This window comes from Grammomys surdaster, unplaced genomic scaffold (assembly GCF_004785775.1).
Source record: "Grammomys surdaster isolate TR1022 unplaced genomic scaffold, NIH_TR_1.0 220, whole genome shotgun sequence".
Taxonomy (NCBI): domain Eukaryota; kingdom Metazoa; phylum Chordata; class Mammalia; order Rodentia; family Muridae; genus Grammomys; species Grammomys surdaster.
The window spans coordinates 9,297,917-9,321,100 of NW_021604665.1; the positions used below are offsets into that span (position 1 = coordinate 9,297,917).

The following is a 23,184-nucleotide window of genomic DNA, read 5'->3' on the forward strand; positions in this document are numbered from 1 at the left end:
AATTAGCTGAGAAGATGGGTGGAGATGGGACTGCCTCATGCGTGGGACACACAAACCAGAAAGCTAGCTGGGCACCGGCGTTCATGTCTGCTTGCTTTCTGACTGCAGGTGCGATGTGACCAGCTGCCTCAACCACCTTGCCCTCTGTGACAGACTGCATCTAAATCTGAGCTAAAACCAGCCCTTCCTCCCTTAGGTTGCTTCTTGTCAGGTATTTGATCACAGCAACGAGGAAAACAAGAGTGGATTTTCATTTGTTTGTGAGACTGGTGATCAAACTCTGGGGCTTTGCACACGTGACAACCATTTTTTCATGGAGGTGTACTTTCAGCCTCTTAATTTCTTCTTCACATCTGTGTGTAGGGGCTGTGTGTGCTAGTGTATATGTGTGTTCACATGTGTGTAGGCACACGTTTGCTGCTGCACATGGAAAGCGTCTTCCTCTGTTGCTCTTCACTTGTACGATAATAGGCAGGGCCTATTATTGGTTTGTTAATTAGTTTATTTTTATTTCCTCTGTGTGTGTGTGTGCATGCCTGTGTGTGTGTGTGTGTGTGCGCTCGCACGTGTGTGTGTTGCCTGCATGTGTATACCGTCTGTGCCTAGTACTCATGGATGTTAGAGGGGGTGTTGGGTTCCCTGGAACTAGAGCTTCAGATGTTTGTGAGACATCCTTTGGGTGCTGGGAATCAAACCTTGTCCTTTGCAAGAGCAACGCATGCTCTTACCTGACTGCTGACCCATCTCTCTAGCCCGAGTCAGGAGTCTCTTGCCAAACCTGGATTTGCCAATTCCAATTCCTGCTGGTCTAGCTAGAAAGTTTGCCCAGGGACTTCTCCTCTCTTCCTCCTGAGAGCAAGAGTTACAACTGGCCTGCCCTGACTCCTTTTATGTGGATGGATGCCATGGATCAAAACTCCAGTCCTCAGGCTCACACCGAAAGTGCTTTACTTGTGAGACAACTTTGCCGACCCTACCTAATTATGACTTCAAAAACCACCAACTATTTGGACTGCACGTTGAGATGCTCCTTTGGGTCTATCACCTAGTTTATCTTATTTTTGCCTCAGATGAATTTCACATGCTATTTAGTTCATTCATCGAGCTTCTACTTACTATACATTTTAATTTTTTAGATGTCATGCTTCCTCCCCAACTTCCTGATTCCTTTTGATAATATCTAGATCAGTTTCAGCTTCCATAACCTGCCCTATTTCTCTGTTATTACTTTAATAATGTTTATACTGCATGTATGTATTATGTTCATATGCACGTGTCTGACATATGTGTGTATGCATGTGGAGACAAGAGGTCAACGTTGTATGTCTTTTTCTATTGCTTTGCACATTAGTTTTTGAGACATGGCCAAGACTGGCTGACCAGTGAGGCACACAGACCTTCCATTGTACCACCACATCCAGCTTTTTTCATGGGCACTGGGGAAACCGAACTCAGGACCTTGTACTTTCATGGTTAAACCCTTTCCTGACTAAGCTATCTCCTAAGACTCCTATTTCTTTAAAACTACTGCATATATGTATCTTAAATCCCACCCTGGCCGTTGCTATCCCTGCCCCCCCTCCCCAATACCAGCCAAGCATTCTCTGCAGCTTGTTTTTTGGGCTGATTTTTGCTTATCATGGCTTCCTTCCTCTTGTGTTTTCTGGTTTGAGGTTATAAAAGCAAGTTCTTAGAATTTTATCTGTGTAATTCTTAGAGAGCTGGTGCATTCATTGACTAGGGCATCCATAGCAAATTATATCTGGGTAACTTTAGCAATGGAAATTTATTCTCTCAAAGTTTGAGAAGGCAAGATGCTGAAGTCTGGTCAGTAGGGACATGTTGTGGATAGCCCTGGTGTTGCTTGTATTTTGATGCTAATTCTGCTTTCCCCAGGAGGTGACTTCTTGTGAACCTTCTCCCCTCCTTAAAGGCTAGATTAGGCAGTGGAAGGGAAGGTGGAACTGAAAAGTTTAGGGGAGAAGAAGGAGAGGAGAGAGAAGACAGGGAGAAGGAAGGAAGACAAGGAAGAACAGGACGACCCAGATTCTGAGTGGCTTTAAATAGCCACAGGTAGTTATGAATATCTTATAAGAGATGGATAATTACAGGACACCTTGTCTAATCTAGGTGGGCAGCTTGTATCATTATCAACTGGCTCTGGAATTATTGTGTGGGCATCTTGTGAATTGAGAATTTATTGATATATAAATCTGACTGACTAATTATAAGCCTCTTGAGTTTTGATTACTGGGTTAAGGGGATTTGTGACAACTAGCTCCAGGGGGTAGATGGTCAAGAAGAGACAAGCAGCTCTGAGGCAGGTGAACTGGGGCAGAGAGTAGCTCGGTGAAGTGCGGGAACTTGGTGCCCTTTTATTAATATTTTCTGCAACAGGGACATGTTTGTCCTGTAGACAGTTGGGAAACATCTTCCTTACTTCTTCCAGTTTCTGGTTCTCATGGTATCATTAAAATTGTGACCCTGTGAGTCAAATCTGTTTCCATCTTCATGTGGCTTTCTTTCATGTACGTGTTCACGTTCTTCCTCTCTGTATACTTTTGTGTTCCTGAGGATCAAACACAGGAGCTTGAAGATCTTTTGAACACTAGATAAGAGCCAACCACTGAGCTACACTTCCCATTTCTCCTCTCCCCATCTTATACAGGTAAGACATCAGCCATTGGCTTTAGGGCTTCTTCTACATTCAGAATGATTTCACCTCAGGATCCCTAATTAGCAATATCTATCTTATTACATTTGAGAAATAAAAAGATCTGTTTTCAAATCAGGTGAATGTTCCAATGTTAAGGAGACATGGATTTTGAACAGACACTGCTCAACTCCTTATACCTAGAGTTAAATTGTATTTGGTCAATGATAATTAGTTCTTTCTTTTAGAAACCAGAGAAACTGCCTATTTGGGACTATTTTGATCTGAAATTTCTACCTGAAACTCCCCCCCCAACCCCCGGCAGAAGATCAACCCATGTGAGGGTTATTGGGGTTTTCCAGCTCCTGGCTGCCTTCCATCTCCTCTGAGGAACACACAGTTGTCAGCTTCTATGAGGTGGACTCTGCTGTGCTCCTACTCAAAGTGCCATTCTTTGAGGGGACTGGGTCTTAATTAAGTGTTCTAATACTTACCTCATGCCTTGGGAGCTCAGTTGTGCAATCCTCACTGACATGTCAGCCTTCAGCACTGAAGAAGCCTTGGGTTTTTAGCTTCCTGGGTTTGGGACATCAGTGACTTTCCTCATTCCCACCAGCTCAGTCATGCATATCTAAAGGAGTTTATGCACCATTGAGAGACACCAAACACAATTTGAACAAACAAGAGACACGTCATTGCCTTGGGTAGCTCATCACAATAAAAATGTTAACTCTTTATAAGTCAGTCTTTGAAGCAGCCTCAATGCCAATGCATCTTTTGAAAATTTGCAGTGAGATGAACCAGTTCTAAGTTCACACGGAAAAATAAATAGAAAGCTCTCAATGTTATCAGACTTACCATGCTGGGAGTGTAAACACACTAGGAAAATACCTTTTCACTCATACAAAGGGGACACGTAAACAGAATGGGATAGAAACCCTGTAACTATTCTAGAACACACACAGGAGTCCTATGACATGACAAGGTAATAAATATCTCAAACCATGTGGGAAAGACAGAATGGATAGTGTTTGTGTGGGAACAACTGAAAGATTTGCCATCACTACAATGAGATGCTTGAGATAATTGCCTTATAAAGCGAAAGAGCTGACAGATATGGTGGCTCAGGCTTACAGTCCCAGTACTCAGAAAAGAACAACAAAAGAGGCTTGTAAGTTCAAAGCCAGCCTCGGTTACATACCAAGATGCTGTCTCAAAACACAAAGATAACTTTTAGATGTCTATTAAGTTTTAATTTCCAACTGAAATTGCTGGGCCAGTGGCAATAGTGACAAAAGTTTTCTAGGAAAACGTTAGAAATTCAAGGTCCCAACCTGTGTTCAGAAGTACCACCTTACAATCTCCGTGAGTGCATATGCGCATGCGTACGCATGCTTGCGCGCACATGTGGGTGTGCATGTGCGCGTGCGTGTGTGTGTATATGTTCCAACGGGTGTGTATGTATATGGATGTGGAGGCACACTTAAACCTAAGATATCATTCATTATGAGTAATCCACCTTGTTTTAGGAGACAGGGTTTCTGTTGGTCTGGGACTCACCAAATAGACTAGACTGGCTGGAGAGTGAGTGCAGGATCTGCCTGTCTCCACCTCCCCAGTGTTAGGATCCAAGATCATCTCATCGCTCCTTTGCATGTCGTCATCATCCACATTCCAAGCTTCCCATCAGTGTCTACTGCTTCTGCTGTAAATTCTATAAGCTTGGACATCAACATAGTGACATGGACCTACTTTGCCACAGTGACTTCAATTTGCTTTATTACTGGTGGCATGCAGCCGACTCCAGTCTCCTAAGAATTCTCAGTAGACTGCTTAACCACAGCGCTCTGTCCTTACCCTGTCCACATGGATTTACCTTTTCATCAGTGTCATACAAGATAAAACCTTTTCGGTAGTTTTTCAGACTTAGTATGAATGCAAGGTTCCCAAACAGGTTTTATTTGTGGATTCATCATTCATTCCTTCTTTGTCAATAACATCACATTGTCTTTCCGTTTTTATTATTCATTTATTAATCCACCTACTGGAGTAAGTATTGGCTAGTTCCAGCTTGGGATAAAAAAAGATAAAAATCTCTGTAAGTGTCCACATGTACATTTTTGTTACTTATTTAGGTAAATATTTGGGGGTGTTGTCTTAATTACCATTCTATTGTTGTGAAGAGACTCCATGACCAAGGCAACTTTTAAAAGCAGGTATTTAAATAGGAGCCTGCTTACAGTTTCAGAAGATTAGTCTGTGATCATCATGGCAGGGGCATGGTGGCAGGTAGCCGTGGGGCTGGAGCAGTAGCCAAGAGCCCATAGCTGGTATGAAAGTTGGAAGCAGAGCGAAGGTGAGACTAGGCCTGGCATGGGCGTTTGGAACCTCAAGGCCCAGTGATACATCTCCTCCAGCAAGGCCACACCTCCAAATCCTTTCCGTCCACCAACTGGGAATCAAACATTTAAATAGGAGCCTGGGGGGGGGAGGGCTTTCTTACTCATACAGAGTAAGAAACTCAAACAGGCATTGTTTTTAATTGTGTCATAAGCCTTCATTTGTCTTTCTAAGTAATATAAAGCTGTCTTTCAAAGTACTCATTGCGGGGTGTGTGCTGCCCCACAGCCTCAGCATCTGGTGGTGTTAGTGTTGTGGTCCCCAAGCATTCTTACGGGAGCACGGCACTTTCTTGTTTTGATGTGAAATTTCCTAACAGTACCTGATATCCTTTTTAAAATAAATAAATAAATAAATAAATAAATAAATAAATAAATAAGTTTGTTTATTTATCTATTTCATGCATGTTTGTGTAAGAGTGCCAGGTCTCCTGGAACTGGAATTACAAACAGCTGTGAGCTACCATCTGGATGTTTGGAATTGATCCCGGGTCCTCTGGAAGAGCAACCAGTATTCTTAACCTCTGAGCCATCTCTTCAGCTCCAGCAAATACCTTTCTTATATGCCCATTGTACTTTAGTCTGTCTTTGTTGTTGAGGTTTGTTTGGGTCTTTGGCTTACATATTTAAAAAGGTTGGTATCTTTTTATTGTTGAGTGCTGAGAGTTCTTTGTACAAGATGAGTCCTTCGCAAACATTTTCTCAGAGTCTGTGATTTTTTTTTTACTCATTCCTTTTACATTGTCTTTCACAGACCAGTTTTTACTTTAAGGAAGTGCAGTTAGTCTGAATTTCTTTTGTGGATCAGCCTTTAGCACTGTATCTTTAAAAAGAGGGAAAGAAAGAAAAACTCGCCCCAATATTCAAGGCTACTTAGACCTCTTTGAATCGGATGTCCTCTAGAAGTTCTATAGAAATAAGTTTTACATTTGAGTCTGTGATCCATTTTGAGATAGGGTGCGTGTATGTGTGTGTAAAGTGTAAGATATGTAACTATATTTGTTCTTTGTGTGTGGGAATCCAGCTCTTCTAACACATTTTTTGAGACAGTATTTTTACCCTATTGCATTGCCTGGTATTTGTGTGAATTGATATCTAGGCTTTGTATTCTGTCTTATTGATTTGGGTGTATTTTCACCAATACCATATTATATTAATATATAGCATATTGTTGCTATATAGTATATATTATGACCTCAATACTGACTGAGATGGTTATTTGAAGGTATTTGGCTTGCCATTCAAATTTTATACATATTTTGTTCGTATCTATTAAGTATTGATATTTGAATGCCAGTTGTGTGAATCAATGAATCAATTGGAAAGAACTGCCATATCAAAAATACTGAGTCCTACAATCTATTATGCTAGACTGACTCTCCATTAATTTAGTTCAGATGTTACAATAAATAGTAGTGTGTGTGTGTGTGTGCATGTGTGTGTGTGTGTATGCATGTATGTGTGTTGCATTTGTGAAGGTGCCCACAGGAACCAAAGCTCCTACCAACCTCTGATATGTATGAGGTTCAGGTGCTTCAACCCACTCAACCTTCCCAAGTTTCCTGTCACAGCCCAGTGCCCCACAACCAACTATGGAAAACATTTTTAGTTGATCTCTCCCCAAGCCTGGATCTTACCAGTTGTCTAGACTGGCTGGCCAGCAGGCTCTGGGGATGCATTTATTTCTACCTCTCTGCCTTCCCTCCTTCCCATTGGGGTTATAGGTGAGCATATGCTACCACATCCAGCTGCTTTTTGTTTGTTTGTTGTCTTTTCACACACACAGGTGCCGGGATCCAAACTCAGGCCATTATGCTGTACTATTAAGTAAGCATTAGCGTTACCAACTGGGCCATCTTTCTAGTCCTCTGTTACTCTTGATAGTCATTTAAATTGTTTTCTAATTTGGCTATTACGAAACATTCTTTCACATGCATCTTGATGAACAGCTACCACTTGCCCCCACCCCCTACACCCCTATCCCTTATCCCCTCCCCCTCCCCCACCGCCACCCCTGTCCTCGTGATGAAACACTGACTAAAGCAACTCAAAGGAGGAAGGGTTTACTGCAACTCACGATTAAAGGGTACGGCCCATCATGATGGGGAAGCAAGGCAGTAGGAGCTTGAAGCAGTTGGTCTCATTTCAACTAAGATCAGGAAACAGGGACGAACGTTCTACTCAACCCTTGTTGGCCATTTTACACAGTTCAAGGACTCAGCCAGGGAACAGTGCCAGCCAGGAATGCATGGGTCCTTTTGTCGAACTCAATTAATGTAATTAAGATCACACACACACACACACACACACGCACATGCACACGCACACACTGGTGTGCCCAGAGGCCATCTCCCAGGCAATTCTCGATCCTGTGAAGTTGGCAATTAACACTAACCATTACACCGTTCATTTCTGTTACGCGTCAGAGAGAATCGCAGGGGGCTAAGATGAGTTTATGTTTAGATTTGATAGATCCAGCCAAATGGTTTTTCAAGTAGTTGTGTTAATTTTCAATTTCTCTAAAATTTTTGAAGTGGCACATTTACATAATTTTTACATGGAGTCATCCTCACTCTGTGTCATGGAGAAGATTAATTAAATTAAGGATAAAGAGCTATTCGAATTATTTTGAATCAGATATTCCTAGAACTGGATTAAGTGTGGTTATGAGCTGCCCAGTGTGCATGCTAGAAAGAGAACTCAGATCCTCTGCAAGAGCAATGCACACTCTTAACCATCAACGGATCTCTCCAGCCCCAGGATAGTGGTTTTAATTCTTTTTTGTTTATTACTGAAAATAGGACAGGGATCAGACTCAGTATATTAACTTGTACTTTGCAACTTCCATTGGACTTGTTTACTTGCCTCATTGTGTGTGTTTGGGTTCTGTAGCTGGATGGTCATGCTATCAAAGAAGCTGCAAAATTTCTTTCTTAGTCATTATCCCTCTTATTCCTGCTTCTTGTTTTATGGAATCATCTAGAACTTCAAGTCCTTGTCTTGCTCCTGATCCTAGCAAGGAAGTTCCTGGTTTCTCACCACTAGGTATGATGACAAAGATTTCTTTCTTTTTGTCAGTTTGAGGGTTGCTAGTTTTCTGAGAGTTATTGTTTTGAATGGGTAGTGGATGTTGTCAAAAGCTTTTTCTGTTCACGTGATTTCATAATTCTTCTTTAGTCTGTTGATACAATGGCTGCCATTACCTAAGTTTTGAATGTGAACCATCTTGGCATGACTGCCAGAGGTCTCACTTGATCATAGCATATGGACTTTTCTTCAGACTTTGTAGAATCTGATTTCTTAACATTTGCTGAGTGTTTTTCCATCTAAGTTCATAAGTTTTTCTCTTGCAATGTTTTGGGGAGCAAGGCAATGCTGGTCTCAGAATGAGCAGGTGAGTTTTTTCCCTCTGGCTCTGTCTTCTGGAGAATATTACATATAACTGATATAAATTCTTCTTATATGTTTGGTAGAAGTTATCAGAGAACCTATGTGGGCTGGGTGCTTCTTTCTCTGAAAGGCTGCTACCAATTTAACTTCTTGAGTAGATACACGAAATAGATATTCTATTTGTTTTCAAGGAAGCTCTGACAAGTGATATCTTTTAAGAACCTTGTTCATATCATCCAGGCTATCAAATCTGTAATCATAGACGTATAGCATTACTTCATTCTCTTAATGTACATGGATTTGTGGGGATATTGCATATTTCATTAACATGTCAATTAAACATTTCATATTCATACATGAAATGTTGCATTTATACCCAATGCACTCCCATTTCTTTCCCCCTGGTTTCTCCCCCCCCTCTCTTTTCCTCCCAACTCACTCTCTCTCTCTCTTTAGTTAACATCCACTGAGTCTTCTTAGTGCTGCTCATGTGTGTATGGTGTGGGACCATCAACTGGAGCATGAGTGGCCTCTCAGGGCCCAAGACTCTGAACAAAAGTGACTCTCCCTCTCCTAGTGGCCATCAACAACCAACAGCTCCTTAGGAGAGGGGCTCCATGAGCCACACCCCTATCTGTGCTAAGATGTTGGCTGCCTATATCTTGCACATGTCTGTAATCCCAGCACTCAGGAGCTGGAAGCCAGAGGGATCATCTTTGGCTACAGAGTAAGCTCAAGGGCCTCCTGGACATAAGGAAATGAGACCATGTCTGGAAAGGAGAATCTTTTATGTTCAGTGGTATCATTATTATTTTAAGATTTATTTATTTTATATATGTGTGTATACTGCTGCTGGCTTTCAGAACCACCAGAAGAGGACATCGGATCCCATTACAGATGGTTATGGGACACCATGTGGTTGCTGGGAATTGAACTTGAGACCTCTGGAAAACAGCCAGTGCTCTTAGCTGCTGAACCATCTCTGTAGGCCCTATTATTATTTTTTTAAATCACCAGCACCTCTTCTTGGTTCTTCTAATTCCCATCTTTTTCTTTTTTACCACACATCTGTTCTGACGTGTTGTCTCGTTCTTCTCGGTAGAGCTTTTAGAGAATTAAGGACACTTGTTTGAAGTCCCTAACTACAATCCTATCAGTGATGTCACATCAGTGGTGAGTCTGGAACTCCTCTGGTACAGACATCTCTCTTCAGTCTGTATCATCTGCCTTTTCATTGCCTCACGATGGTCTTGTTGTTGCCGACTGTCAAGAGCTCTGCGCTGGGTAAAGAACTGAAGTCAGTGGGTCTGGGGATGTGCTGGCAACACAGAGCCCTGAGATCAGCCATCAGTCTTGCCAAGTCTGCTGTCTGTGGTGCTCAGCAGTAAGCATCACAAGTTTTCCCTAGTGCCCCACCCGGTCTTAAGTAGAACAAGCTAACTGGAAGGGGCTGAAGTTGGATATGTCCCTTCTCCGGAGGTTGGTAGGGTTCTGTTACATCCCAACTAACCTAGGCTTTGAGTACATTTTTCTCAAAGGGAGGAGGCCTTCTTAGGAAGGCCTGATGGGGTCCAAAAATGGTTTAATTTCCTGTCCCTTGCCAAAAGTAGAAGGAAATTTGTATCCAGTACTTGCTTTGAAAAGCTGGAAGAGGCTCCCAGAAGGAACCTCAAAAAACTGTGAAATCACTAAAACTGTCCTCATTGGGGATTTTCATTCTCAAAATTGTCCAAAAGAGCTGCCAGTAGTTTGTTAGATGAGGGTAGGGTTTTCCTATCTGGTATCAGTTTTTGTGGAGGGTCAGCTACTAATTAGGTTTGGGAGGCAGAACCAACAGAAGCAATTGTTTTGCTGATGGGGTGTGTGTGTGTGAAAATAGGAACCTCTATACTAGGGTTCCAAGTCTCTCCTCCTCCTGGCCTTCTGACCCCCTGTAATTGCCTTCCCATGGGTGTGGACTGGATTGAACCAATAATGAAGAGGCAAGGCAGTGGGAGGAGCCATATCTGAGATGAGCATGAAAAAATCTGCACAGTTTTCATCTTGCTGGGAGGGTCTGTCCACTTTGTCTTGTGACCTGACTGGACAAAAAAGTGAAGCCCCATGGCAGGGTCCTGAGAGAGATCTTTGGTGACCAGCCAGTCAAGAACAGTGGTCCTCAGTCCAGTGAACCAAAAGAAACTGGATCCTTCCATTCGCCATACAAATGATACTCCCCAAGCTGAGTCTTGTCTTTGAACAACACACCTGTCTTAGTTAGGGTTTTACTGCTGTGAACAGATACCATGACCAAGGCAAGTCTTATAAAAGACAACATATATTTGCCTTACACGTTCAGAGGTTCAGTCCATTATCATCGAGACAGGAACATGGCAACATCCAAGCAAACATCGTGCAGGCAGAGCTGAGAGTTCTACATCTTCATCTGAAGGTTACTAGTGGAAGACTGACTTCCAGGCAGCTAGGGTGAGGGTCTTAAAGCCCACACCCACTCCAAGGCCACACTTACTCCAACAGGGCCACATTTTCTAATATTGCCAGTCCCTGGGCCAAGCATATACAAACCATTACAACACCTTACCGAAACAATTTCATTCCCAACAAGCAGAAACTATGATATGCATTGTAGCTGGGGTAGTGGCCCATGCCTTTAATACTAGTACTCGGTAGGCCAGAGTGGAAGGATCTCTGTGAATTTAAGGACAACTTGGTCTACATAGTAAGTTCCAAGCCAGCTGGAGTAACAGGATAAGTTCTTGTCTCAAAAACAAAACAAAACAAACAAACAAACATCCAGCCCTGCATTGTTTTACCTCCTTCTATTTTGGAGACACTCCTTATGAGGCTAGAGATAACTCATCTAGAAAGATGAGTTAATGGAAAGAGAATGAGTCTAATTTCTGGCAGGAGTAACTGGTAGCTAGAGAGGGCAATATTCCAGAGGGAAAAATAGATTTAGGAGGTCAAGAGAGGAACAAATAACCATTTGCTCTGCCATCAGGGACTCCAATCCTCTGAAACTATAAGCCCAATTAAATGTTTTCTGTCGCTACCCACTCCGACTCGTTTATTCAGGAACCCTGTCTTCTTCCCCAGTGGCCCCTGAGCCTCTCTTCTCCTCCCTTAAATCTCCTGCTTGCACCACTCAGATTCTGCCACGAATGCGTTCTCAATTGGCTCGGTGCAGCGCTCGTTAGATGGTCTGCGCAGTGCTAACTGCATACGGGGCTTTCCAAGGGTGTATGAGGAAGTCAGGCGCCATTTTGGACTGGCCGCCGCACCCGCTCCTCACATTTTCTTTTATAAATTGTCTTAGTCGTAAGGTTTCAGAGGGCTGGAGTCCACGTTAAAAACACAGTAGAGGGCTTTCCCCTTCTTGTAAGAGTGTTTGTCTACTGTTTTAATCTCAGCATTGGGGATGGAGACAGGGAAGTTGGTCCCTGGAGCTTGCTGCCTAGCCAGCCTCGCTGTAAGGCCTATGAGAGATCCTGCCTCCCCAAACAAAGGCCGGCAGTGCTTAAAGAACCATATCCCAAGTGTCTTCTGGCATCCACAGGCACACTCATACACACATGTGTACCTGTACACACATATGCAACTGCAAACATGCGTGCACCCCCCCACATGAACACATGCACGTAAACATATCCATCAGAAAATGTCTGCCAAACCACATCCCTAGGTTTGACGGAGTCATTCTGTTCCAGGCTCTGCCTTCCTGTTTAAAACACTAACCCTGACAACACTGATGCATTACTTTGACCTAACTTGCCTTACAAGGTCTTCACTGCATGCATTCTGCTTATGGAAGTTGGAAGGTGCTGAGGCAAACTCGGTGGAGCATTGCTCACTGGGCCATCTTCCAAAATAACAGCATCTCTGAATCTAAAGGCCCAAATGCCAGGTCTTAGCTGGAATATCTATGTTGGGCCTTGGCCCAGGGCCATGTTTTACTCTGCCAAGTGTTCTGATCATCACTGTGGTGTCAGCGACATGCCAGAAAACCTGCTAATTACTGTGACCACCCAGAGAATCCATCCAAAGTCTAGACACTTCCCAGTGGGATCTATGACACCTAGGCTCCTCAGGAACCCATGGAGGACCACTGAATTACTTCCTTTTTTCTCATGTTTGCCACTTAGATTTCCAGCAGCACCCCTGCTTTCTCTTAGATGCTTGCTTGGTAAGAGTGTGTCCCATTTATTAGATAACCTTACTGCTAGAACTTTAAGTACAATAGGTTCCCAAATGATTTATAATCAGATGCTAACAGAATGATTTATAATGTAATTAAATTTTAGATGAGTTATAAGACAACATGCAGTCTTCTAGAAGCCCAGGAACAATGTGGTCACGGGTGGATATTTTTTCAACAGATGTCCCACAGAGAGAGTTAATAGAACTCCTGTCGGTTCATGCAGAGTAGAAAAGAATGTCCTGTTTCAGATTTTGACTGAGATATTGTATGAAAATAGCTGGGCAGTTCCGACCTGAATCTGGTGATTGCCAATGATAGCAGCTCTGAAGAGTCCGTTCTCAACACTGGACTGTGACGTTATCACTCGATCTCAACTCTATGCCAGAAGGAAAACAAAGTGTGCATGGGTGTATGCATGATAAACGGTTTTGGTATAGTCATTAGCACAATGTCTACCGGGTCCCCACTTTGAGCCCCACATTGTGCCGTTCTTTTTGAAAGGATTATTTAACTTAATGTTCATAGACGCCTTAGTATTCCCATTTTTGCAAGCTTGGAAAAGGTCTGTGCTTTTCTCAGGTTCATGAAGCCAGTGAGTGTCAGATTTCAGATTTAAACCTTGCAATCCGTTCTACCATTATGGTAGAGTACATGGATCTAGATGATCTGTATCCGCCATTGGTACTAAAAGTTCTGCCCTGGGTCAAGAGGGACTGGGTGGGCGCCCAAGCCTGTGGGATAGATGGATGAAACTAATAATTGGAATACACGTGGAATAAACAAACGCAGTACGGAATTGAGTGGAGTGGAGTGGATGGGTGAGTAGGCACAATGGGCTAGTCGGTGGGACAGCAAGTGAGTGGGTGGGAGAGTAAGTCTTCAGTGGATGAATGCATGCTTGAGTTGGAGAGACAGTCTGAGGATTAATGGGTGGACTGGAGAGTTAACCTGAGTGAGTGGGCGAGTGTGAGTACTCGAGTGGACGAATTGAAGATGTGGTGAGCCTGCTCTACCTGAGCTCTGTGGATCTGGGTGCCGGTGGTGGGCTGCAGGGCCGCTACTCTACACAGTACGGTAAGGAGGGCTGCTCCACCCGAGTCAGCTCGCGCCTCCTCCCAGTCCTCCCCCTGTTTCACTTCTCCTCCCCCTCCTCCTCTTCCCAGTCCACCTCCGCCGCCGCCAGCTTCGACCCCAGTCCTGGGCGAGCCGGCCTGGACGCTGCGTCGCCGCGGGCAGCGATGCGCAGAGGGTCCGCGTCGCCCCGGGGCCGCCGTGCGGCACCATGAAGCTCCGCAGCAAGGCGGCAGCGCTGCTCCTGCTCGCGCTGGCCGTGCTGCTGCTGGCGCTGCTGTCCTTGCGCTCCCGCCGGGACCCGGAGCCCCCTGGGTTCCCCGCGCGACCCGAGGCTGCCCCTCAGCGCCGCCACGCGCCGGTCCCCACGCTGCCACCGGAGCCCCGCGCCTTCCCCGGAGCCTCTGGCCGGCGCTCCCCCAGGCGTCGGCCCCCGCGTCTGCGCCCCCGAGCGGACCGCCCGCGCGCCGCCAGCCAGGAGAAGTTGGCGAGGTGAGTCGTGGCAGCCTGGATCCCTCCCATTTGAGGACCTGAGTCTCGCCTACAGCGCCGGTGCCAAGTTCAAGGGCGACTTGGGGCTGGATAGATAGATGGAAAGACAGATTCCAAGTTTCACCCACTCTCTACCTCTTCCCACTCTGCCAAACACGCAGACCACCCTGGTGACACCCATGCACCTCCTCGAAGAAGTGTCAGGGAAAAATGATTTGTAATTAGGGGTCGCAAGTGTCAGGGTGAAACGTGTGGTTGTGTTCTTGCTAACATGTGCTCTTTGTTTAATTTTTCAAAAGCCATCGCCAGGCAACTTGAGCTCATTCTCTTGTTTCACGGGAGAATTCAGAGTGAAAACCTAGATCTTGATGGAGTTGGAGAAATTAAATGCTGAGCCAAGACTGGCTTGCGTTCGGTGCAAGCTCGGGTATCCGGGTGATGCCTGCGGGCGTCTGGCTCTAGTTGATTAGAAAGAAGTTTGCTTCTTGGAAGGAGGAGTGCGTGGCACGGGAGAGGCAGACTTTGGGTTTCCTGGTTTCTGTATGTTGAAGTGGCAGGGCCGCCAAAGGCTCCCTCTGGGAAAGCTTCTTAACCTTCGACCCTGCCCTCTCCCCTCACGAGGCGGTCCACGCGGCTACCTTTCATCGCAGTGTTTTATCTTTGGTCGAGTTGTTACCAGATGTCCGCAGGTTAAGGATTCTCTTTTGTTCTGGAGGAGTTTTGAACACTCCCCCGGGCTCTGTTTCCTCTGCTCCTTCTAACTGCTTTGCAACGACCACATTTTCTGGGCTCCCAGATTACTTGAAACAAGTTGAATTCTTTTTGACCATAATGACGAAGTCTGGGCGCTTTTTTTTTTTAAGCTGTAGTTAAGAGAAACACGAAACCTTAAGAATTAGCTGGATCAGCTTTTCTCTCTCCCCTTGTAATAAATGCAGAGATGGATATGTTGGGAGAGAAAATACCCCAGAAATCTAAGTCTTATTTTTTTTTTAAATTCATTGATTGTTCATTTTGTGTGTGTATGCTGAGGGAGGCATGTGTGGAGATCAGAACTCGGTTTTCTCCTTCATCTGGTATGTATCCGGGAAAGGGTATCAGGTCCTCAGGCTTGGCAGAGGCATCTTTACCCACTGACACATCTTGCTTCCCCCAGTTTAAGACTTTGAAGTTATTAGAACTCTTGAAAGTTCTGAGTATGCACTTTTGAAAAGCAGGCTATTTCTGTTGTAAAATTAGTATAGGAGGGGTTTCCCCCCTTCAGTTTGTTGAGGTTCTTATTTACAGTAGATTATTTCCGAGTAAAAGTACAAGCTCATTATGATGCTTAAGATAGTAAGAGCTGGCATCATTTAACACAAACAATGCCAACTGCACCATGAAAAAATAGATATTAATAAACACACACACACACACACACACACACACTGCAATCCATCCACACAGTAACTCTTTGATAGTGGTCCACGTAGTTCCCTATTCAAATGTAGATTCTCAGGTCCTACGGAATCTTAGAGTCGATCTATGTGGTCGTCTCTCTCCTTTGCACTTTGTATGTGCCTAGGTGTTTGTGTGTGTGAACTCCAGAGGTTGAGATCCAGTGTCTTCCTCAGTTCTCTCCACCTTATTTTTTTTTTTGAGACATGGTCTCTCACTGAACATAGAGCTTGCAGATTTGGTTGCCAGCAAACCCCAGGCTGCCAGCAAATCCTCCAGTCTCCACCTCCCCAGAGCTACAATTGCAGAACTTGCTTGGGGAACTGAACTCAGGTCTTCCTCCTTGGGCCTGCCTGCTCTTTATCAATGGAGCGATCTCCTCATCCCTAAGCTTTACTTTGAGGACACATTGGCATGGTAGAGCTGCCCCACCATTAGTATTAGCTAAGGTATACAGACTGTGGATCAGAAGAACAGTTTGTGCAGGGCTCACAGGTAAGAGCCAGATGAGGCTAAAGACACCCAGGCAGCCTGGGACTGGACAGAACCTTCTGAGCTGCTGTCAGGCAACAGTCTTGCGTGCAATTCATCACCGCACTGAGGTTTTTTTCTAAAGAAGCATCACGGATTCTCGACTGTGTCTCATTCTTCAAGGTGTTGGGAACACTGGGCAGCATCTTCTTGTCTCGATCTGAACAAATTGGCTCTGACTTGCAGGAGATCATGAATAGAATCCCAATGGGTGCTATAGAGAAAGTATATTGCCGCAGGCAACAAGATCCTGGAAGCCATTTTTCTTTTGAACATATCTCTTAGATGATCATGGAAATGATATCCAACGCCACAGGAATAAAGAACTACTTCACAAACTATAGAAGGACTGAAAAAAAAAACCTGCCAGTGGGCATCTCAGACTCAAATACATAAACAGTTGACATTTTCTGGGATTTTCTTTTTCTTTCTTCCTTCTGCTACCTCCATAGCAAGGGTAACTCAAGGTTTTAAATGAAAAGGAAGCAGGAGGGGGCAGATCCCCACCGACTCTTTGATTGCTTTTCAAATTCTGCCTGGGTGAAATTTTTGTGGTTGAGAAGGAATTTCATGTAGGGAGGAAGAGAAAGCCTCGTGGCTTAATCTTTTTACGTGGCCTGAATCCAGAAGAGATGAGAGTCTGCCTGATCTCATTCCTCCTCCACGATGAAGGTCAGATTTGTGGCTGTGGTTGGCAGGAAGCTTGAGGGTGGATGGGACCCAGCCGGCCACCTGCCGGCCACACAGAGCCCAGGCCGGCCTCCTGAGGGCCCTGCTCTAAGGGAACGAAGTTCTGCCACGTCAGTGTGGAGAACGAAGCCTTCTTCCACATCTTGTTTTCATTTTCAGCAAATTTTCCATGGGCTTGCCTGGTTAGCAGGCAGACCCTACAATTTTGGAACTAGCCATTTGTATGCAATCTGTCCTGGGGTGGCTTCCTTCTATATAAACATGAAGCGCTCTGGAGTAAGGGCTGGGCCTTCCAGTCATGAGTGCGAACTCAAAATGGTAATCATCCTGGAAGTAGCCATCACTGGAGAGCCCAAGAGAAACAGAATTCTCCTTCTGTTTTGGTTTAGTGAGTATTTATACCTGGCTGGCTTCAAAAACGAATTTGAGGTGACTATAGTAAAAAAAAAATACATATGCAATGAAATCATTAAAATAATTGTAGAAAAAGGCCATGGGGGGAGTAGTAAGCACTGTTTGGTAAAACTGAGACCACTATTACTGAAAGACTAAGTGCTAAATTTAGCTCTGAGCTTCCTGGCAGCCTTATAAAAAAGGGAACATGGTGAGCTGCCCAATCTTCAGTAAATGATAAGAGAAGTTTACAAAGAGATTTTTTATTTTTTTGGAAAAACAAAAGAAGCTAAATTTTAAAGTAAGAGTTTTACTTGGGAATGAAGAGATTTCAGACTTTAAAAGATTGCATTTCCATTTTGCTTCAGAAAACTCTGTAAGCCTACATGTGGAAAGAGAAGTTTAATGTAACTGGGGATCAGCAATATAAATAGGGTCGAAGGACGGCTCTGTTAGTGAAGTGGTTGGTGTGAGGGTGTGAGCACCTGAGCTTGGATCCCCAGAACTCAGATACAGCTGGATGCAGTGACATCTGTACCCCCAGCCTTCCTATGTTGAGATGGGAGGCTTAGAAAGGAGACACACCCAGAATCATAAGGGCTGCCTAGCCTGGCATGTATGCATGTCTTAGACTTTTTGGAAGGCAAGGACAGACTCCTAAGGGTGTCCTTCAGGAAGCACGCAATGCAGTGTAGTACACACACTTGCACTCTTACACACAAACACACATATGCACACACAAATACTAAGAAGGGAAAAGAAGAGTTCAGAAGAAGGTTCTGATCCTAAACCGTTTTTGTCTCCTTTCCTTCATTTATAAAACTGAGCAGATTTATCCCAAGGTTCCTGAGATCTCATCCAGCTCTGACATGATGATCGGGTCAGCTTCATCTGCAAGATTGCAACCATGACCGACACTTGCGAGATGAGCTCCTCATTCCCCGGCACTATCCCACCTTACTGATTGCTCAGACTCAGACCCCCTCCTGAACTCTATTCTTTCTTTTTTTGAGCTAGCCTGTTTCCTCTTAAAATACAGCTTCTTTCAGGAAAAAAAAATGCTACGTGTATTTACTTTATGAGTATACGTATGCGAGCTTGTGACGTGGTGCATATGTGTTCAGATGACAACTTGCAGGAGCTGGTTCTTTTCTTCTACCATGTCGGTTCTGAGATTGAACTCAAGCTGTCAGGTTTAGCAGCAAGTTCCTTCCCTGTGGAATCATCTAGCCAGCCCCTAAACCGTGGTTTCTGAGAAAGAGTTCAGCTCCCTCCTAGTCCAGTCCCATGGTCCGTCTCTGTCAGTACACTCCACAGTTGTTGGGCAAATGTTTCTGGCACATAGACTGCCAAGCATTTGCTGTGCGGTGGAGGATGGAGTCTCCGCCCTCCTGGGATTTGCAAGGAGGCGGAGACAATAGAGAAGCTGGCTGCACTTGGCTGCCTCCCCAGCCACCCCAGAGAGAGGAAATGCTTCCTTGCTCATCACCGGTTTCCTGCGGTTCCCCTTTGATCTAGGAGAGGAGTCTCATCAGAGGGTTCATGCCTGAACAAAGGTCTCAATAAACAGGGATGACGTCAGGTAGCAGAATCTATCTGTGGCCCTCTTGGAGTTAGATGGGGGCCTTAGAGGACAGTCAAGATTTCAAGGTCTTGAGCAATATCTATGACGCTATGTAGCTTGAGTCTTGATGCTCTTCACAGATCAGTTTTTAATTGTGTGTGTGTGTGTGTGTGTGTGTAAGTTTGTGTAAGAGAGAGAGAGAGTGGAGGGGAGCGAGAGAGAGCGCATTCATGTGCAGGTGCCCATGTGGTAGGTTGGACAGTTTACCAGACACAGCTCTTTCCTTTCACCATGTAGGTCTCAGGAATTGACCTCAGTTTGTGAGGCTTGGTGGCAGGCACCTTTACTTGCTGATGCATCTTGTCGACCACAGAGCTCAGTTTTGTTTGTTTGGTTGGTTTTGGTGTTTTGGTGGGTTTTTTGTTTTTTGGCTCACACACAGGCACAGCTATTCAAATTAGTGCTATTAGCTTTGCCACAGAGCACACTTCCTTTGGATGCTGCAGCGGCCTATTCTGGTTTGAGTGGGTCTACTCTAGCACTCTCTACGGTTCACTTTCCATGCAGCTGTTGAAATAATCTTGAACAACTTAGACCAAAGCAGGTCACTATGTGGGCTCAAAGCTGTCCCGTGTGTGTGTGTGTGTGTCCCATCACACTAAGAATGCAATTTATTTCCTTTGGTGGAAGAGATAGGCCAAGCTGTAAAAGCATGTTCCTTGTAAGTTAAATCTCCAGGATCGACATAAAATACAGTCCCAGCAGTCCTGTGGTGAGATGAAAGGTGGAGACAGAATTGCCCAGAATCTTGAGGACTAGCTAACCTGCAGTATGCAGTACATCATCAGAAACAACAAGAGAGACCCTTACTCAGCAAGGTGAACCCCCCCAAAAGTCGTCCTCTGACCCCCATATAAATAAATAAATAAATAAATAAACAAATAATAATCTTTTAAGTTTAATTTCTCTATGTGGTCATTGACCCCTTCCCTCTATCAGCCCAGCTTCATCCTCTGCCCTCATCTCTTTCTAGCCTCCCTTCTGTCACTGGGCCTCCTCCTTCCCTGTTTGCATCCTCATACAGCAGAGTCCTCTCATCTCTTTTGGGTCTATGTCCCAATGTCTTATTTGCAAAGCTGCCTTCTAAGCTGTGCAGATGTGCACAATCCCCGCCCCTCTAGGTCTTCTAACTCATCCTGGCCAGTAGTTTGTTTTCCTAACGTTCAAAGCCTCGTGAGCATTGCGTTTGACTTACCACGCCCATCTTGGGTGTACTGCCTGTCATTAATCAGCTATCCCTGACAGCTGACACACAGATGACCTCATGGTGGGCACCCAGTGAATATATGTGGAACAGACTAGAGAACAGAGGCAGGGTCCACACTGTCTCAGATAGTGCCCAGCCTCTGTGACCAGTAAGCTCCTCCTCTGCTAGGGTTCAATTGTATTAATGAAGTCACACTGAGATATTAATGTTCATTTAGATTCCCTATTCCAGGGTGTGGTGGTTTGAAAAAATGTCCCCCATTGGCCCATAGGGTGTGGCACTTTTAGGAGGTATGGCTTTCCTGGAGAAGGTGCCTGACTAGGGTATGGGATTTGAGGTCTGAGAAGCTCAAACTAGATCCAGTGGGGTCAGTTCACTTCTGCTGCCTGTGGGTCAAGATGTAGAACTCTGAGCTCTTTCTCCAGCCCCATGTCTGACTTTATGCCTCCATGCTTTCTCGCCATGACAACCAGCCCCATGAGATGTTTTCCTTTGTAAGAGTTGCTATGGTCATGGTGTCTCTATAGCAATGGAAACCCTAACTAACACATAGAGTCTCACTCAGCGAACTTTGTTGTATGTTGTTGTCCTTTCAGGCTAAACTGTACAGTAGTTTTTCAGACTGCCTGTTTCTGACAAGAACACTGGCAGGTTGTCCTAGGAAGGTCTCATCAGAATCCATGAAATGTTTTCTGATCATCTGGCTTCTGAGTTATAGAGATGTCAAGGGAAACCATCTCCATATATCAGTTCTCATGTGTACTGTCTATAAGGCTCACGATGGGCTGCATACAGTGGTACACTCATTTATTGCCAGCACGGAGGAGGCAGAGACAGGCAGATCTCTGTGAGTTTAAGGGCAGCCTTTTCTGTGTAGACAGTTCCAAGCCAGCTAGGCTACAAAACCGAAAGCAAACCAAACCGAACCGAACCAAACCAAACCAACAAACAAAAAGGTTCACAGCTACTAATTTGGGCCTGGCCACCTGGCTGAGGTGGGACTTGCTGGGTTTCTGATCTGGGTGGTTGTCCTATCTCCCTTCTTGTTCTACATACAAGACCATGGTCTATATTTGCTTCTAATCTTTGCTCTGATCCTTGAGGCCAGAGTGTTGACTTAACTTATTTCAGAAGAGATTGGCATCCCTTCTGATTCTTCACCTGTCATTTCCTTGATTGTTTCTATCGGTCTAGACTCAAGCATCTCCATGCTTTACGTTGTGCCTCAGTATGGCTGTTCTGTTGGGAAAGCTGTTTCCATTTTGGCCCATTGACTTCGTGTGTCCCCTTTAATGCATTTTTGGTTTGGCTTTGTGTTCGGCATCAAGCCTGGGATCTCACACATAATAAGCAAGCACTCTTCCGCTAAGCCACAAACAAGCCTGGTTTTATTTGTAGTTTGGCTGGGGGGTTGGGTATTTCTTTACTCTCTGGTACTATATAAAATGCTCCAGGCTTATCCTGTACAGTCATTATACTAGCTTTTTCTTCAAGGAGCTCTGGTAACGTGTGTGTGTGTGTGTGTGTGTGTGTGTGTGTGTGTGTGTTGGGGGAGGGGACAGGAGCAGTACTTGTAACTAAGAGCCTAGTAACGCTAGGCATGCTTACTAGGATGCAATATTCTTATAGGCCTTCAAAGCCATCAGAGCAAAATGAATATATGGATATGTGTATAATTATCTGTGTACTTTTATACCTCTTAATTCTTTCCATATATGAACATCAATGTCTACGTTAAGCTAAACCTGGGTTCCTGCAGATGTCTCCATCTCTAACTTTCATGGGTCCTTCTTGCTTCCTTCCCTCTCATGAGCAGGAGAGGGGGCCTTTAGTTTCCCTGGAGCTCCTCTCAAATCCCATTAGCTCTGCTTGATTTGAATGACTGTAATTTGGAGGGAAGGAGAAGGAAAGGATAGAGGGTCAGATTTACAGCAGCTCAGCCAACTGATGTAAGCTAAGCAAGCCTCATCGCTTGATACTACCTATACCACCTGAGGGAGCTTGTATGGTAGATGTTATGCTTGGCACTTGACTTCCATTTTCCCAGTACCTCCACAATACTTTTGTGAACCATAGCACCAAGGGGTAGATGGCTTAAGCCTACACGACAACCTATTCCAATGTGTAAGCTTTGTGTATCCAGGACTAAGCACGCCAACCCATTCATTTCTCTAGCTACAGTTATTCACCCAAAGAAATCAACTTAGAGTATTGGACAGAAGACTCTATCTTCTAGATAAGACCAGAGGAATCTCCCCAGCTACTCCTGAGGAAGTCAACTGTAGGGTGAAAGCTTCATTTGGGACAGGAGATAAAGAAAAAGAATAAAGAGGCTATATTAGTTACATTTCTAAACATTGTGACAAATTGCCTGACACAGGAAGCTTAGGGAAGGAAGGGTTTAGTTTGGCTTACAGTTGAGGATACAGTCTATCCTGGTGGGGAAGTCACTGTAGCAGGAGCCCCAGACAGAGGATCACATAGCAACCACATTCACGAAGCAGAGGCGAAAGACAGTGCTTGGCTCACTTTGTCCTTTTAATTCAGTCCAGGACCCCAGACTATCGAATGGTGCCTCTTATACTTAGGAGTGGGTCTTTGTCCTTCAGTTAGCCTAGAAACTCTATTACAGATATGCACAGATGTTTGTTTCCATAATGATCCATAATGATCGTACATCCTGTCATGTTGACAACCAATATTAGCCATTGTAGGTACTTTGAGAACATTGTCGAGGCTCGAATGAATAGGTCTTGAGGTCCATCCAGCCTGGAATCCTCCTGTTACACATGCTGGAGTTGCATCTAGCCAAACTAGATTTCCTTAATCAAAATCTTGGAGTCGTTGATGAAAGCAGAGGGGGATGGTTTCAGGGGTACACAGGAAGGAAGCAGAGGGGGATAGTTTCAGGGGTACACAGGAAGGAAGCATCTACTGCTCCACAGCAGCCATTTTGTGTGTTTCATTGCATCCTAAGCTGTGGGTGATTTCGAAGTAGGTAACCTCTGGTCCACTGAGAAGTCTGAACTGCATTGAGAGAGTATGGAAACCCACATGGGGTGGACACATGAGGCTACAGGGCAGCGCAGAGGCACTGGT

General features: G+C 44.7%; 1 protein-coding gene across 1 annotated transcript in view; it reads left to right on the top strand.

The window, feature by feature from the left end:
• The first annotated feature begins 13,818 nt into the window (after positions 1 to 13,818).
• Gxylt2 (glucoside xylosyltransferase 2) overlaps positions 13,819 to 23,184 on the top strand; it is a 90,924-nt gene continuing 81,558 nt past the window's right edge. Inside the window, exon 1 of the mRNA XM_028773112.1 lies at positions 13,819 to 14,203. Coding sequence (XP_028628945.1) covers positions 13,923 to 14,203 — 281 coding nt within the window. The 5' untranslated portion in view covers positions 13,819 to 13,922. The remainder of the gene's footprint in view (positions 14,204 to 23,184) is intronic.